At 35.3% G+C, this 16,878-nt stretch overlaps 1 protein-coding gene across 8 annotated transcripts in view; it reads right to left on the bottom strand.

Moving 5' to 3' along the window:
- tead1 (TEA domain transcription factor 1) overlaps nucleotides 1-16,878 on the bottom strand; it is a 45,977-nt gene that overhangs the window by 9,606 nt on the left and 19,493 nt on the right. For 2 of the 8 annotated variants that reach the window (XM_023332212.1, XM_023332213.1), the window contains exons 4-5: nucleotides 4,233-4,297; nucleotides 1,194-1,409 (exon numbers count right to left, since the gene is read on the bottom strand). In XM_023332212.1, coding sequence (XP_023187980.1) covers nucleotides 1,194-1,409; nucleotides 4,233-4,297 — 281 coding nt within the window. Of the gene's footprint in view, nucleotides 1-1,193; nucleotides 1,410-4,232; nucleotides 4,298-16,878 lie in introns of those variants that run through there. The other 6 variants (XM_023332216.1, XM_023332217.1, XM_023332214.1 and 3 more) reach the window with 5 other exon arrangements.

Genomic DNA, 16,878 nt, shown 5'->3' with positions numbered 1-16,878 from the left:
TCTTAATTTATTCAGGGTTTTGTTTTTTCATAAAACACAAATAATGTCAATATCATTCTGTGATACTTTGTGTCAAAATTTATAGTTTTAAACTGTGCAGTGGGAGTTTTTTTTTTTTTACTTCAGTTAGCTCGATGCTGATTCTTGGTTTCAATTAAATAACCTTAAAGATTTAAAAGATGTCAATATACCAAAATTAAACAACACTATTAAATTTAACATTACCACAATATCCCTATTAAAAAAATCAATATTCTTGACTGTTTGCATTACATTAAATATTATATACTGGTAATATATTTATAATATATATCCATCAAATATATTTGAAAATACTTGATTTTTAATGCTGCAGAAAATGTTTTAGGAGAAAATTTGTTAGTCAGTAAGAAACTACAACTAATCTGTTTTACTGCCAAAACAGTAAATGTAGACAAATGCGTTTTTATTAAACCATGTTGTTGAGATGAAAATAAATGTACTTTTGTCCTCTTGCTGGATTGTTTATCAGGCTTCACTATTAGCAAGAACCCAGAGAAGAATTAAAGTAATACTGTTTATTCATATATTTGTTTACTTATCACAGATCACATTTTTATCATAAAATTCACTTAACACATATATCTTGTCCAACTAGTGTGCAGCCAAAACCAGTAATTCAATGGTAGTCAATTGAAGTTGATTCAACCGTGTAAATTTTCAGTGTTATTAGCTTTGGTAGCTAACCTCCTTAAACTTGGCTTAAATGGAGTGATGGGTGGCACTCCTCTAAAAACAAATCTCGACTGCCTGTAGTTTCCGAAAGCAAAGTGACTGTTATAGCTGCCCGTTTTTTAAATAAATAAATAAAAATTAACTTCCAAATATCCGTTCATTTGGATAATATATATACAAATAATAATAATTTCACTATTGCTTGACAAATTTTAAATTGATGTGCAGCTGCTGTTGAAGCAATGGCACGTAAAGAGAAACCAACAAAAACACCTCACAGGGCGGACAGTGAAAGCATGACCAGGTGAGAAGATGAGCAAGAAATTGAAGGGACGTCAGAAAAGGCTGAACAGGTAACAGTCAGCAGAGGGTCAGGGATGACAGGGAACCAGAGGACCATGCATTCACTCCGTCACCACAGGAACAGGAAGTTTAAGATGCACAGCAACCAACAAGCCCAAAAGCAGAAAAGCGCATACCTTTAGCTTGGAATGAAACTCACGAGATTTTCTTCTGGCAAGAACCTGAATGTGACTAGACACCTGCGGGGTAGGGGAGGGGAGGAAAACAAAGGAAGAGCCTGTAACCATGGCAATGAAAAGCCCCCTGCAACTGGGCAAAGCCAGACGTACCTTAATGGCAGCTTGGATTTCTCGAACTTTCTTTCTTGCTAAGACCTGTATGTGACTAGACACCTCCATTGGAAAACAAGAGAAAAAGTACAATAAAAAAACAAGAAAAACCCCAAAAAAGGTTCAGAGTGGATCACAGATTCTTTCTTTGTTTAAAAACACTTGAAGGAGCATAAGTGAAGCCTTCTGAAACCACACACCAAGCTAACAACCAATAAAGGCGATGTACAGTGTGTTGTCGTGACTTAAGTGAGCTGATTAGGGAAGATGCAGGCTCCTTTTGCACACATTAAGAGCTCGCAGATGTGATCCACTGTGTGCTGAATGAAAATTGGCTAGTCTAGTATTTTGCTGGTGCCGAGCAAGGCCTTTCTGCAGCCAAGTTTACCTTAGTCGCTCACGCAATTCAAAATGATCCTGTACTTAGAAATGAGGCAGTGTAGAAGCACTTTAATTAAAATTAATGTACATTAATAGGAGGTTTGAGTGGTGGGCTGCATAGACTCCAATCACACAAATCACACTTAAGGTGAATAGTGTAACAGAAGTAAAGGGATTCAATGGAAAAGCATCAGCAGGTGCTGCCTTTTCAACCTAGTAGTTCAAAAATATGCATGCAATTTACACAAATATCAAGACAGACCTACCTTAGTCTGACATCTGAACAATGACTGTAGCAATTATCTGATTATTAAGCATCAGAAATCATGCATGTTTTGGTTTTAGCTTCTTTGCAGAACAAAATTAAATGAGGTTCAATAATGAGATAGTAGTTGCAGCTTCAGCTTGTTTTCCCACAAATATTCCCCTTAAAGTCATGGATAAAATTAAAGACAAAAACTACATAAAATCTACATGTACATCTCATTTATTTATTGCACTGTGTTCTGAATGAGTAAATAAACCATTATGCATGTAATGGGAATGTTTACAATATCAATTTGCACAAACAACAGGAAAATAAGCGTTTCTTGTTGTAGCTGTGTGTAAACAACAACCCCCAAGCCTAATTCTGTGTCCCAGAGCAGCAAACCATGCAGCCTTTCCGGTCCAGACTGATCAATACACACTCAGGGATTGAGTGTCACTGCCGTCACCACCTTGTTTATCATAGTCATTCACTAAGGTGGTCCTGGAGGGATTTCTATTTTTAAAAGGAAATATCATTGAGATTTGATAATTTTCTGAAATATCATTAAGAAAATCTCACGATCCCTCACTTTGATCCAAAAATTATACCCATCTTATGGATTTCTTAAGCAATATCCTTACAGGACAAGAAAACAAGACAATTAATTGATGTGAAATATTATGTATAATCACCTGCTAATTATGTTAATTACTCACAATAGTTACTTGAATTATACTGATCAAAAATTAGTAAAAAGATCAGAAGTGTCTCTAAATAGGAAAGACTACATGGATCTCCTTATTTAGAAAGTTCATTAGGAAGTGTAGAACATTGAAAAAACTGTTTACACTGCACTTTACACAAAACACAACTCAAAGATTAAGGACTTTTGTTTTTTCATGAATAACTTTTCAAACATTATTAGTGTATACATTTTTTTTTATAATTTTTAATTATCTACATACATTTTTTTCTAAGTCTAACCATTTAATGATTTAATTTTTATGTTTTGTGATCATGAAGCACTATGTGATGTTTGTCTTGAAAGATTAGAGTTATTTTGGAAAACCACAGTTCAGTTGAATACCTGAGTCAAAATGTCCCACATGGAAAAGTCTTAAACACACCGGACTAAGCCTGTACAAATATTTTTTTTTACAATCGGTACTTCTGTTTGTCAAACAATAAGACACGTTGTCAGCTGAGTATCTAGTGCAGTTTCATGTGATAAAATGCATCCAACTTGAAAATAAAAGAGAGAAAGAAGTGTTAGTAATTTGCTTGTATGAGTGCAGATGTATGTGACTGTTTTTAAAGATATATGGATCCAGTAAATACCACTAAATGCTTCAATAGTTGTGGGAACAGAATGTATCATCTACAGATAAAAAATAAGCAGAAATAATTCAGTTAAACTGTTTTCCTCTGCAATAGAAAAATATTTTTGTAATATCTATGACAGTTGTTATCAATGTTGTGTTTCACTAAGAAGATCTGAATCCTGACCTGAGGTCATTTTGGAGGTTCTTCCTGGGCACTAGAAGTACCCAGCCCAAATTTCCTCTACACCTTGGCAAATTTAGGCTTAAGGTAGTCTTTAAATTTCACCAACAGGTTTCCTAACTGAATATTAATATTAATGTTTTGCCCTCTCGAGGTACCTACTTAAGATAGATACATACCATCCATCAAAAAGGTAGGTTTAAAAAATGGAGAAATCAGAATAGAAGAAGAATTTTATGTTATTACGTAAATGTTGCCTCTTTGGTTGAGGTAAACAAAACTATTAAAAGAATAAAAATAGCAGTGCAGAGGGAAATCCCTTAATTTTGACTGTAATTTACTGCAATTAGCTTTTATTTACAATTGGTGTATTTTCTAATGAACTTTAAAAAGCTACTTTAAAGTTCTAAGTTATTCCCAGTACGTAATCACAAAAATGCACACAGCCTAACACTTAAAGACTTAGGATGTGTGTGTTATGTCACAATAAATTAATTGGGGTAGAATGAAGCTTTCTCATTAACATTTTTTCACTGTAGCAGCCTTGTTAAAGTAAAAAAAGAAACAAATCTTTTGATATGTAATTGTTATCAGCAAGTTCTGATAATAGGTTCTAAAAATCTTGATCAATGCACTCCAATGAAGCCCATAAATCGGCTAACTAAACTTTGTTGTTTAGCTTTCTTGTTTGCTTCAAGAAGCGCAAACAATACCTTTTTGAGAGGAGCATCTTGTCACTTGTCTTGTCTTACCTGCTTGCGAGTTCTTGTCTTTCCAGTCCGAAGCTTGATGTATCTGGCTATCAGCTCGTTTCGACCTGAAATAACAAGAGTTATAAACGGATTCGAATAATTAAGAGAAAAAAGATATAGAGAAATGCAAAGTTTGGAATGGGCAAATTTTCCTATCACACTGATCAGAGATTGGTAAATCAGGTGACTGATCCTATCACTTTCATTCTATAAATGCATCAAGAGTCTTTACTGTGATGCGTTTTTGTTAAATCTATTAAAAGTCAAATAAAAATTTGAGATATATGCTTTTTATGCATAGATGGGCATAATCAATGAATTCTTTATTTTTTGTTGGATTTATGATACCTCTATCAAGAACTCCACGGCACATGTTTCTCCTCCTATGTTTTACAACCGTTGAAAAAAAGGCAACCAACAATTTTACATCTGTCAGCTCAAAAATGATTCAATCGTGAAAGAAAATTAACATTGAACAGAAGATACTTGATGGTTGTATCTGTATAAAATATACCCCTGCCCTCAAAAAAGCTTGATAGGAATAGGAATAGGTTTGAATATGGGACAAAAAAATTCAAATTAGATGTTATAAAAACATAAATTTAAGAGAATTAAAGTGTGTTACTCCTAATGGAGCTAACCTTCAGAATAAGACATGACTCTGTTTTGTGCAGTGTTTAATACTGTTTATGTTGTTTGTGTTTAAATTTTGGCTTCTCAGCAATGACAGAAATAACAATTGATATTTTATATGACTCTACATTCTGCATTTTTCTTGTTTGGATAAAAAGTATGGAAAAAGTAAGGCCCCCAAAAAATTATAATAGCTATACTATATCCAAATCTTTCTCTTGTACATTCCAGCTGACTTAATGTAGCTGTTGAAAATAAAAATATTTCTTTTACCAAGGAAGGTGTACTAAAATAATTCACAAAGTTATATAATAATTTTATATACAGCAGATGATGCATATCTATGTACTTCCAAAGCATAAGGTATGCACATTTTAACAAATCAGATCCGGTTTTGCTGTGACAACACTGTGCTCCATTAGCATGGGAAAAAAACTCTGTGGCAGCAGAGCCTTTAAAATTAATCTAATTCCACCTCAGGCTCTTCAAAGCCCAACGTTTTGAAAGGAAACAGACCTAGCTTTTCATGCTATTACAGAAAATAATGGCAACTGAATATATTGGGTTTAAAACAGTGCAGTCCCGACTCAATTATAATTAAAGCATAGCTTTGTAGAAATTTCCAATTAACAACCACCCAAAACATTCTTCTGCCCTCAGCTCCGCTCTAATTGCTGTAGCAATGCACTGACCCTGCTTAGCCCTTTCATATGGTAATAACACACTGCCAACCAAAACTATTACACAAATTATCGATAGGGAGGCACTCTAATTATGTGTCCAGCTGTAGCCAGCCAACGCCATGGCACTGCAGTACTCCTCCATTAAATTTGCCAAACCCAGTCAGGATGAAGCTTTTTTTTCTCCAGCTATACTTCATTATCAATTAAAAGGTCTTGCTGTTGCTCCGACAAGTGAATCACAAAGTACCACGTGTATTAATAAAGCACATCTTGGGGAATCAGAGGGAAAAGATTTTTTCATCAAAGGTAACACATTACAAAAGAAAAGAAAAGATGAGAGGAAATCTCACGATAACATGTACGTGGGAGAGAAGACATCTGGTATTCTCTGGAGGACATCTTTATTCACATCATGGAAACGCACAATGAGGTTGAGACCTTCTCTGGAGAGGAAGTCACTTAAGAGCTCTAAATTGAAAAAATTATTTGTTCCATGCATTCTGTGACATACAGTCTTAGGACTCCAGAGGCATCTAAGGATGTCATCTAAGCTAATCATTTGATTGCCTGAAGAATAAAGTGTCAGAAAACCTAAACACAAATAATTTTAGGATCACAGCTTTATTTAAAGTCTAAAGGTGCCGTTCTCGCTTTGGGAGTGAGGTCCTGATTTCAATTCCTAGATCAATCTTCAATTTGTCCCCACCTGGTATACAAGTAATGAAAAAATAAACACACAAAAAAAACAGAAGGACATTTTAAAAGTAATTATTTAAAAGTAAACTATTTTATTTACAAACCTAAAGATAACAAATAAATAGAATTTTTTTTGTCTCATTTTTCTCAATTCTGGTATGAGAGTTTATGATATGGCTAAGTCAATAAAATAGGCTTGTGGATTAATGAACTATCAGTGAAGTTTTGCTTTGTGTGGGGCTAAAAACCTAAAACGAAAAAAGCATGACAACAGGAACCAGGTTCATGGATGCTCTCATCTTTTCAAGATCTTAGGACAGGCAGCCTGAATCATAATGACTATCAGCATCTACAAAGCAGTAGAGACGGCAGCAAACAAAACAAAAAGGTCCGTCTCAAAGTCTATTAAGTTTCAAGTCCCAAAAATTTATAAAACTATCTTCATTAGAACTGTCATGTGCATATTTGTTATGGTTTTGCATTAAAAGAATCAACTTGTGTGTATGGGTGACAGCTAAGACGCATGTATAGAAGAGTAATGTCAAAAGTCACGAGTCAGAAGTTGAAACTTTAACTTTATTTCTCATTATCTTGGTCAGTTTTGATTAACTTTCTGATGATTAGTGATTTTTTTATATCCAGTAATAAAAAAACAAAGTCAAACTCTCGAAAATGTATTTTCTAAAGTCAGTGTAGACCTTCAGAGCATTAAATTAAAAAGGTCTAGGCAGTTTCCATATACTCTCCAATTTAAATAGTAGAAGGTTGGGATTCAACTTCTAGCTGTAGTTGGTTGGTCAACCCTGACATTCTTTTCAGGCTGCATTTACCCAAGGCCAGTCTGAACCTCATCACATGTCCTTACACATTATAAACACAACATCTGGGGACTTGCACTTTCTGCAAAGTTTACTTGATGAAGCAGACATCAGCATCATTTTCAGTAATTCATACACAGAAGACACGCAACATGACAATACAGGCATTCATGCAAAGTCCTGATTCCAACATCAAAGCACACAAATGGGCAGCTGAAAGCTTGCCTACTGCTGAATAATTCATTCTTTTCACCAAGCTGGAGAAAAAAGCCGAGTGGGTCATAGCAAGCCTGAATGTTTTCCCCTCTTCAGTGCAAAACAATAGTAGTTGGGGGAAAATGGAAGTATACACATTAAACATACAAAAAATATTTTTTTGTCCCCCATCTAATAGTTACAAAATATACACCTACTAAGAGATGACAAATGAAAACCTGTTAAGTATTTGGGTATACAATATTATTTTAAATAAATCAGTGGAACAAGCTTTAAACTCAAGTCTTCTGCTGTTAACATAAAATATATCGACTCAAAAGCCACTGAAAAGTAATTGTATTACAGACAAACAATAGTCTGCAAGAATCTATTTATTAAGTTATGGAAAGTTATTCAGAATTTCTATTTCAATTATAAAAGGCTGTAAGGTTATTGAATGATAAATGCAATACTGTTGAATCTGGGAAAAAATACATTGTGACAGATGTATAGATGTTTTCCAGCTAACCCTGATCTAAAGTGTAGCTGCACCATACAAATATTCATAAATAAGAAAAAAAGTGCAAAAAAATAGTGAAGAATATAATCTTAATTGAGTGTTTTCTGGTTTTGCAGCCAAGTTGTGTAAAAAAAATGGATAGCAACCTGTGACCTCATGTGGACCTTTAGAAATGTTAGAAGAAAAAAAACAACACCTTTTAAAATGGTCAAGTGTATTAAAAATGCAAATTCTGGTAAGGAAACTCACATGTATGTCCACTTAACATAGTCAAAATTAAACATTGTTCACATCAGTTGCATTTGATCAGAACATCACTAGCCAGCATTTTGAGTAACACTCAGATATTTCGTCTGGTGTGCACCGACTGCTCGAGTAAGTAAACACCACGACAAGAATTGAGGCCTCAGAAGGAAGATTGTGGCATCTTATGAGGGTGCTGAGGGATTCTCAACCCCAAATAATTTTAAATCAGCCATTCCACGGTGTACTAAAAATAGTCCACAAGTGGAGGACATATCACAGAATCCATCATTACTTCTATCATGTTTCAGAGGATGTTTGAGAAAAATACAGGACTGTGTAAAAAATATAAATAAATAACTGAAGCACAACTGAACGCTGCAACAAAACAATTACACTAAACATACCAATTAGTTCACCAAAGAAGAAACAGAGTCCTGGGCAAATCCAAAACCAAGATCTCAATCTGGTTGAGATGTGATAAGGGGACCTGAAGATGGCTTGTACTTGAATGAAACATCTCCTCAAAGATCTCATGGCTGATAGTGAGGAATGAGACAAGCTACCTCAGTCCGATACTCAGTATCTCACTGAAGCTATTTAAACAATAAGGGGTACACTGGGCATCACGGGGCAGGGAATAAAGGTCCAGGTTGAGTTCTCCAGAGCTACAATACATCCTGCAACTTTTATATCCCTGCACCTACATACCTGGATCAAATGGCTGAATATCAGCATGCCAGAGTGCTGGTAGCAAGCAACTCACTGGATTCGGGTGATTCATCTACTAGTTGCAGGACAGTAGTTCTTGAGGACAGGACATGGGCAACCCTTTGTGTAAGATGTGCTATGTTTTTCATCTTTTCTTTTCGAAACATAATTTTGGTTGGTTAATCACTTATTTTCTAAAAGGTGAATTGTAATCACAAACATCAAAAACTGAATATTTAATATTTTTATTTACAACTCTGCATAATTTAAAAGACTTTTTAAAAAATATTTAAATATAGAAACTATGTAAAAGTGTGGTTATTCTTTTGTAGACTTTTAAACGAAGTCATCTCTTTGTTTAAAATGTTTTTGGTTATAAGTTAAGTCCACAGCAAAGACCAGGAACCAAAAGTTGTTCAGAAAAGAGAACATTTACTGTTTATAGGATTTTCCTGTCAAAGCAGTGAAAAAAAAGATTAAATATTTATTGTGGTTCTCCTGGAAAGATCTGTTCTGTGGAGCAGGAATCCTCCAACCTGGTCTGAGTGAACTTCCTCCATGAATCTTAATTACTCTGGAGGATCCATCACATATGAATGGCACTCCTGCAGTAGCTCCACAAAGGGATGGAAGCTCAACTTTCTCAAAAGAGTCCCCTAGAAAATGATTTTTTATTTTTTTCTCACCCAGGAATTCAATGTATTCCTCAACATGAAAAAGGCTCCATTTCTTGGGAATACCAAACCAACCAAATACCTTACAATGGCTTTGTAAAAACAATATTTACTCATCAGGTATTTTCTCATAATTATAATTACATGGCTAATAAAATAAGAAGACATCTCATGCAGTGTTTTGTGTAAATTCTGATACAAATCATATGAAACAAACCCCCAAACCAAAGATTCCCCACACAGAGACTCTGTCTCTTAGTCTGAACATACTTGAAGAAGTATTGTCTATATTGAGCATACAATGGTAAGGTAAGAAACAAGACAAGAAATAATGCACCACGTTACAACTAAATAAAAGAATACAGTTTTTCAGTGTATCTTTTAAGTCTTTGTTGGGTTTATATCATATAAATCATAATTTTTCCAGCTCAAATAAATGCAACTATAATGAAATCAAAAACAGAAAGTCAAGCACTGCATTGGTAATCAAAGAAATGTAAAAATAGCAAAAACAGGCTCCAGTGTTTTGTTGCCAACTGCTGATAAAAAAAAAAAGCTAAGGAAAAAATATACTAGTATCTTCTGTCTCGAAAGACGTGTTGTTGTGTGAAGTGTACACAAAATGCATTTTGTAGCTATAGTGTGAGTGTTTTCTAGCACAAGTTAGTTCAAATGTTAAGAGCCACTACTGTCTCTACAGAACAATTTATTTTTATAACTCTCTCCACGAGCTTATTGAGGTTCAGAGCTGCATGTACAGCAAAGCCATTCAAGAAATTGTGATTTTTCTCTTAAACAGTTACAAGGTTTTAAAGTGAAAAAAAACAACTTGGCTTTCTGAGCCTCCCAACAGAGTCAAAGCTCTTAAAAACTTATAGTGCATTAGACTTTTACTCCCGTCACCTCTTCACATAATGCAACACAAATATTTTTCAGGTAAAAAGACCTTTTTTGTCTCATTTACATGAATTGGGGCCTTTTTTTGTTGATTTAAAGTGTGAGGTGCTAAAAACAACAAATTCATGCAAAAACTAACAAAATCATTTACATTTTTCTATGTTTCCACACGTTTTTTGAAATTATTAAATTAAATAATTTTCTGTTATAGCATATGTTTTTATTTTTCATAACAAAGAAAAGTATACTTTTTTATTATTATGTTTAAATACTGTTAAAATAATCATTTAACTAGTCTGGATTATTTAAAAATTCAGACTAAATTACAATTTCTGAAATTTCATTAAACAACATTGTAAGCATCTTGTTGCTTTTAGAAATTAGTGTGAATCAGTTGAAAGATATAGAGTAGTAAATTCGTATTTCTAAAAAATACTCTGTATATTAATCAAAAGAGGATTAATATTCATTTATTAATTATTTGAATAAACTTCAAATAATGTCCCCGCATTAATACTTTGTATTTTTTTTACTTAAATTTAATTTCCTATTTGAATTTTTATTGAAGCTTACTAAACTAGGTTAGCTTTGCTAAATCTCTTTTTTTATTTTTTACCATAATGGCCTGCATATTAATTCAGTCTAAAAGCCGTTAAAAACCCTGCATGACCTAAATACCCGATCGAATTTAAATAAAATATATTGAGTCAAAAAATGACTTAGTCTTTTTAGTCTTTTGAACAGGTTAATGCTCTGGTCCCTTTTTCCCCCTTTTCCTCTTTTTAAAAGCATCCATTTCCTGTAACAGCCTTTTATTTCCCTCTAATGCAGGCACAACCACAGTCACATCTGGCCCAGCTCTCTGCCATGAAACAGAACCGGGCCTGGCCCAGAATCAGCCGGCAGATCGCCTGCGTACATGTGGCTTCAAATTGACTCTCTGTATTTGGAGTCTGATCGAACAGAGCAGAGAGGGACAGTGCAACTACATATAAAAATTTTATTAAGCTGTAATTGATTTAGAAAGGCATTCCAAAACCATCTTTGTTTCTCATGTTAATTACAAGTTTTAGTAGTTCTAAGTTTTAAAGTAAAATAAAAGTAACAAAATTATCAACTGCTGGATGAAGCCAGTTTTTTCCCTTATCAATTACCTGATAAATGTTTTTCTTTGTCTGCCAGAAACAATCAGCAACATAAAAGTGGTACGTCAGCTTTTGAATCATTTGCAACTGGCTATTTCTCTTAAACATAAACACTGAAAAATTAATGAACAAACATTAAAAGGTTCACAAGAAAACTGCAAACAATTAATAGCTCTCCCACAGTTGCAAAACCTACTTATGTTAATATGTGCTGTACATAAAGGAAAACAGCTCCATCTGCATTTAGAAAGCAATCTAGTGGATCAATAAAGGCTTCCTTTTGAAATAACCTTTTTTGCCAGAGTACAAAAGACATTGTGTTCCGAGTGTTGGTGAGCGGTCCAAGTTTGGAAGTCAGACACCGCAAGCAGACTTTCTCCAAACCCCTCAAATAAAGACAAGTAATTTTAAGAACGAGAAGGAGGACATAAATAATTTATTTTCCCGACAAACAAAAACTGTGAGTGGGTAGAGTGGATAATGTACATTTTTGTTGAAAACTTGGAAACCAATGATATCTTGTAAATCCTTTTAATTACCAGGTATAGTCTAGTTTTCACAATGAAAGTATACTGAGGCCTTAAAAAGTTGCAGATTTTAATCAGGCTAAATTTTCACAATACACTATTCCGTCAGGTTGAAACAGCTTTAATTAAAAAGTATTTCAGTGACCAAAACATATATGGTGCACATACCACTCCACTCCTCCATCTGTTGCTGTGCACTACCAGTCATCCCCCTGAGAGAAGACTGCAACTTTTCCACATCCATAAAAAAGACAAATCCAGCTACTTGGAAATTTTTTTTGGCTGTACAAAACACAGAAGGTAATGTTGTGTAAACCCAAGAATTTGACTTGTTATAAGCTGACTACACAGAGAAGCAGATCAGAGTGATTTTTCTTACCGATTGAAGTTCAGCAAAGCAAATATCAATGGCTCACTGACAGCTGACTGTTACCTGAGTGTGTAAGAACGTCAACATCCGGCTCTAATCTTTAGTGAGAAAAAATACCACTGACATTTACCGTATTTTCAAATTAATCAACCACAGCTATACTGTTCAACAGCTGTTTTTTGGTGGTAATGATGGGAATATTACAACTGAGTGGACATGTACATTTTGAGCTCAGAGCTTTCAGAGTCAATACAGCTGCCTTTTTCTATTCAGAGGGGTCCTGAATAAAGTTGAAACCCAGCCTTTTCTGTCCCTGAAGTATGCTGTGCAGTGTCAGAGATCAATAATTGGACTCTAGGTGACAGCACAATAGGAAAACCACAATGTGACTTGCAAAAGATGGGGCTTATCTGATTTGCAAAAACAAACATGGATGATTTTAATGTAAAATGTGTATCCAATTGAGGGTTTATTTTTATATCTATGTCTATATGTGTGTGTAGGTGTGAAAGCAGTTGACTGTCTCAGCGCCCCAGCTCTCTTGTCATCCATGATAGATGACTCGGTGGTCTCAGACAAACATTAGCATCATAAAAGACCAAGCCAACAATACAAAGGCATTCGTTCCAGGTTTTGGGAATAGGAAAAGGGGGAACCAAGCCATTTACTTGAAATATCACTAGGAAGCCAAAGCTGGCCAGGCACAGAAGAACCACTCACTTCAGGCTTCAAAAGAAAACCTGACAGTCCCCTTTATAAGGGAAAATCCACATGCTATCCATTCACAGCTTTATGTTAGACATGTCTTGAAGGTCAAAGGAAAAATTGTTAGCTTATTGATGACTATTCACACCAAAACAAATCACATGCATCTCTTTTTTCTCTCTAAAGTCAAATATTTTAGATCTCTGCTCATCATAAGATGCACCAGCGACCTCAAATGAGTGCTTTAACATCCTGCATTGTTGAGCTCTCATGCTCACAAGTGTTAGCACATGAGAAAGACTTCAATGATGATGGGTGCATGTGTGACGCCACGATGACAACAAAGACCGGCATTATTCTCTGCCACACAACATAAATCCCTCCTCTGTACAACACTCTCAAACTAGTGAAAACCATCTCAATGCCTGCGGGGAAAGCACAAAGCTTTAAGCTTCATCCTCTCCTAATGTGGCGTGTGTGTTTTTGATTCAGTCTTTACTTATACAAACATAATAACTGGGAAGGAGACAAAACACAACAATGTTTGTATAGTACTTTGGCTTTAGATTGTAACAATTTTACACTGGGAGGTGATTATTATAGCGGTCCTATAGCATGCTGTAATTTGTAAGTAGCAGTTTTCAAAGTCTTGTTTTCTGGTTTCGCACACATGTGGTAGCTCGTGCTCTTTTGTTGAAAATTGATCCATTCAGGGCAGAAAGCAGAAACAAGAAGCCACAGACTTAAGACTGTTTTATTTACTTCAAAGAAATTATTTCTGAACTGAAAACAGACTGAGGCAAAACTGTTTTCTCCATTAGTGCAAATTTATTCTGTATTCTTCATAATATTCTCAGTCACCAAAGCAATCCTGGGAATCCCTGTTGTTTAAGTTAATGGTTTCATTTACACAATCAGACAATGCCTTTTGATTCAATGAATAAAAAAGGATAAAGTACATCATATTTTCCAATAATATTTTGAGTGTAGCCATCTATATTGGTTTCTATTTTTTATTCCCAGAAAGTTGTCAAAGTTTAAGGATAATGGCTTTCTGATTGGATGGCTGGATGATAGCCAACCATAGAAGAGGATCAATCTAATTTGGATGGTTTTAGGTGATCCCAGAGGTGTGCAGAACTAATGTAGATCATGAGATGAAAGTATGATCTAAATGTAGCAAGAGTTGTTGCAGAGAAAAGGGTAAAAACTGGCTAATATAAAATCTGAAGTGAAGTCAGACTGATTGTTTTCACAAACAAAATTATCTCGCCAGTTTTAGGAAACTTTTCCCTTCAAGTAATTAAATTATATTTCAAGTGTCAACATCAAGGATAGTGAAATTTTATCTACATATTACTGGCATTGATAACTTAAATGCTTGATCTTTAATAATGATCCATTGTCAAATAATGCATAGGAGGAACCTTCTGTCATGGCGATTTTGCATCGACAGTGTTGACCTATTGTTCACTTGAATGTAAAATCAGAATTTAAAGGCATTGTTTTGTTGAATTGTTCTTTATAAGGTTAAATTCTCATCATTCTGAGCCACAATCAGCTTCTGCACACAAATGTTTCATTTGACATACGTCTGAGTTTCAGCGAGGATTACAAAATACAGTCACAGAAATTAAGTTCTCGATATAACGCAGTGAGCAAGTGTAATTAACAGCTCTTTAAAAATCCATTTTTCTCTGAAGAGCAAAAGAAATCAATACTTAACTTCAAATGACCTTATTGAGCTAGATAAAAGGCTTTATTGCAGAGGCTGGGTCAGGAGCGGTTGAGCTAATGTGTTAGCTGAGCAGTGGGTGATTAAAGGTGAGGCGTTCTCTGAAAATCTTACAAGACATCACAAAGCAGCAGGTCACTAACCTGAGCCTTCCTGGAGACACTGAGGGGATTACAGCAGCCAACCTCTGCTGAACTGTGCCTGTACACAGACGTAAAGACAGCCTCTTTATCACTCAGCGGGTCCAAGCCCATTCTATTTCCGCTCTCCTGGCTCTGTGCCTCTCAAACAAGGCTGTATCTGAAACCTGCTACGGTCCCAACTCTATGCAATATACTCACAGGGGACCAATTTGCACAGCAAGGCCTTGTCTGAATCACTCTATCAATTAGGAGCCGCTGCGTTTATCATCACATACATTACTGTAGAGGCTGCCATGGTCACTGTGTTGAGGTCTGCCTCTTAGGAGAGGCAAAGAGGATGAAATATATGGCCACAGTTGGGCTGGCCACAGGACTAATCTGAAAGGACTGCTGTAATTATGAGTCTCCTGAGGAACTGGCACTGTGGCAGGTCCAACGTGTGAACACGGTGCTAACAGTCAGGAAGGTGCCCTGGCCTTCTTCTCCACAACAAAGTAAGACACTGAGTCGAATCAATATTTTCAATCTCTCAGGATCAATTCAGCATCTGAGCACAAAGACATGCTGGCTGCGACCAATATGTATAAACGAAAAGTCAAACTTTGTGGTCATGACGGGTTTTCATGTCCTACACGTTGTTTTGTAATTATGAACATAAGTGGGGGCTTGCTTTTAAGGTATCATTTATTTAAAGTCTGTTTACAAATTGGCCTCTTCATAAATACAGAAGCAAATTAGAGGGCCGAAATGAAATGAAAGATACATTACGATTTTATTCTTTTAATTCTTCTGGTCAAATTTACAGCAGGATGAAATGTAAAATACATACCCCCTAAAATTATAATTAAAATTTTCTGCGTGAAATAATCATTTTCCTTTCTATTGCTTTCTTCTCTTTCAGAATGATGCTGATTTTGTTATGTATAGCAAAAGCTTTTGTCTATATTCAGTAGGTTTAATCTTTTTGTGTTTTTTAAAGTCATTTTGTTTAGTTTTTTCTGCGGTGCGCTCTTTGCTGTATGAGCTGAAAGATAAGTCTCATTTTGACTTTGACTTGATTTAGAAAAGGATACGGTTTCAGCATTAGATCATAAAACAGCACTGTTATGATCATCTTACAGTGACTGCTACAGACCTTCTTTGTTTCCAGGGGTGCAGCTCAGTGTTTAAAGACCTTTCTCCACACCAGCACAGAAAGAGATGACAGCTTGTGTCAGCGCTTGAATGTTGTCCCCATGTTCTTGTGAGAGCAAAGCAATAACATTAAAATTCCATTCATATTTTGATTGCACAAAATTGTACCATCAATTTTACACCGTCTCATCAGAATATAAGTATTTTATTTTTGGGATATTGTGCAATCAGTAAAAAAACCTGAAAAGTTTTTGTAAATAGAGCACCAAAAGTGACACTGCATCTTTAAGAAACTGGAGTCTGACTGTGTTTTTGTCAAACAAAAGCAGCCAATTGGGAACATGCAATCTGAAACCAGAAGCCTGGCTCAGAGGGCCTCACACAGACCTCAGAGAGCAGGGACACACCCCGAGTACTCCTGATTCATACAGTCATGGAGCCACAGCCTGCTATCTAACCATTCACTGCAAACCCATCTACAAAGGGAGGAAGCAAGTCTTCAATAAACCCAAAAGGATCTGTTTGTTGAGACTTTTAAATGTATACTTTTTACAGTAAAACCAGAAACCTACAGGGAGACAAAATTATAAGTTAAAATAGAAATTGCATCCATAAAGATTTGTGGGGAAGACAGCCATGTAGATGGGAGGTACTATGCCATTTCTTTGTATAAACAACTAGAAGGAATAAATCAAAAATCATGTGCTATTGTTTTGTTTTAACTGCCCAAAACCAGTGACATATCAAGAATATAAATAATGTGATGTAAACTGGTGAGGAACAGAGAACAACATATTCAACATTTGACCGCATGCAT

Source organism: Xiphophorus maculatus, chromosome 4 (assembly GCF_002775205.1).
Source record: "Xiphophorus maculatus strain JP 163 A chromosome 4, X_maculatus-5.0-male, whole genome shotgun sequence".
In the NCBI taxonomy this organism is placed as follows: domain Eukaryota; kingdom Metazoa; phylum Chordata; class Actinopteri; order Cyprinodontiformes; family Poeciliidae; genus Xiphophorus; species Xiphophorus maculatus.
This window is presented reverse-complemented; position numbering and strand designations above follow the sequence as displayed.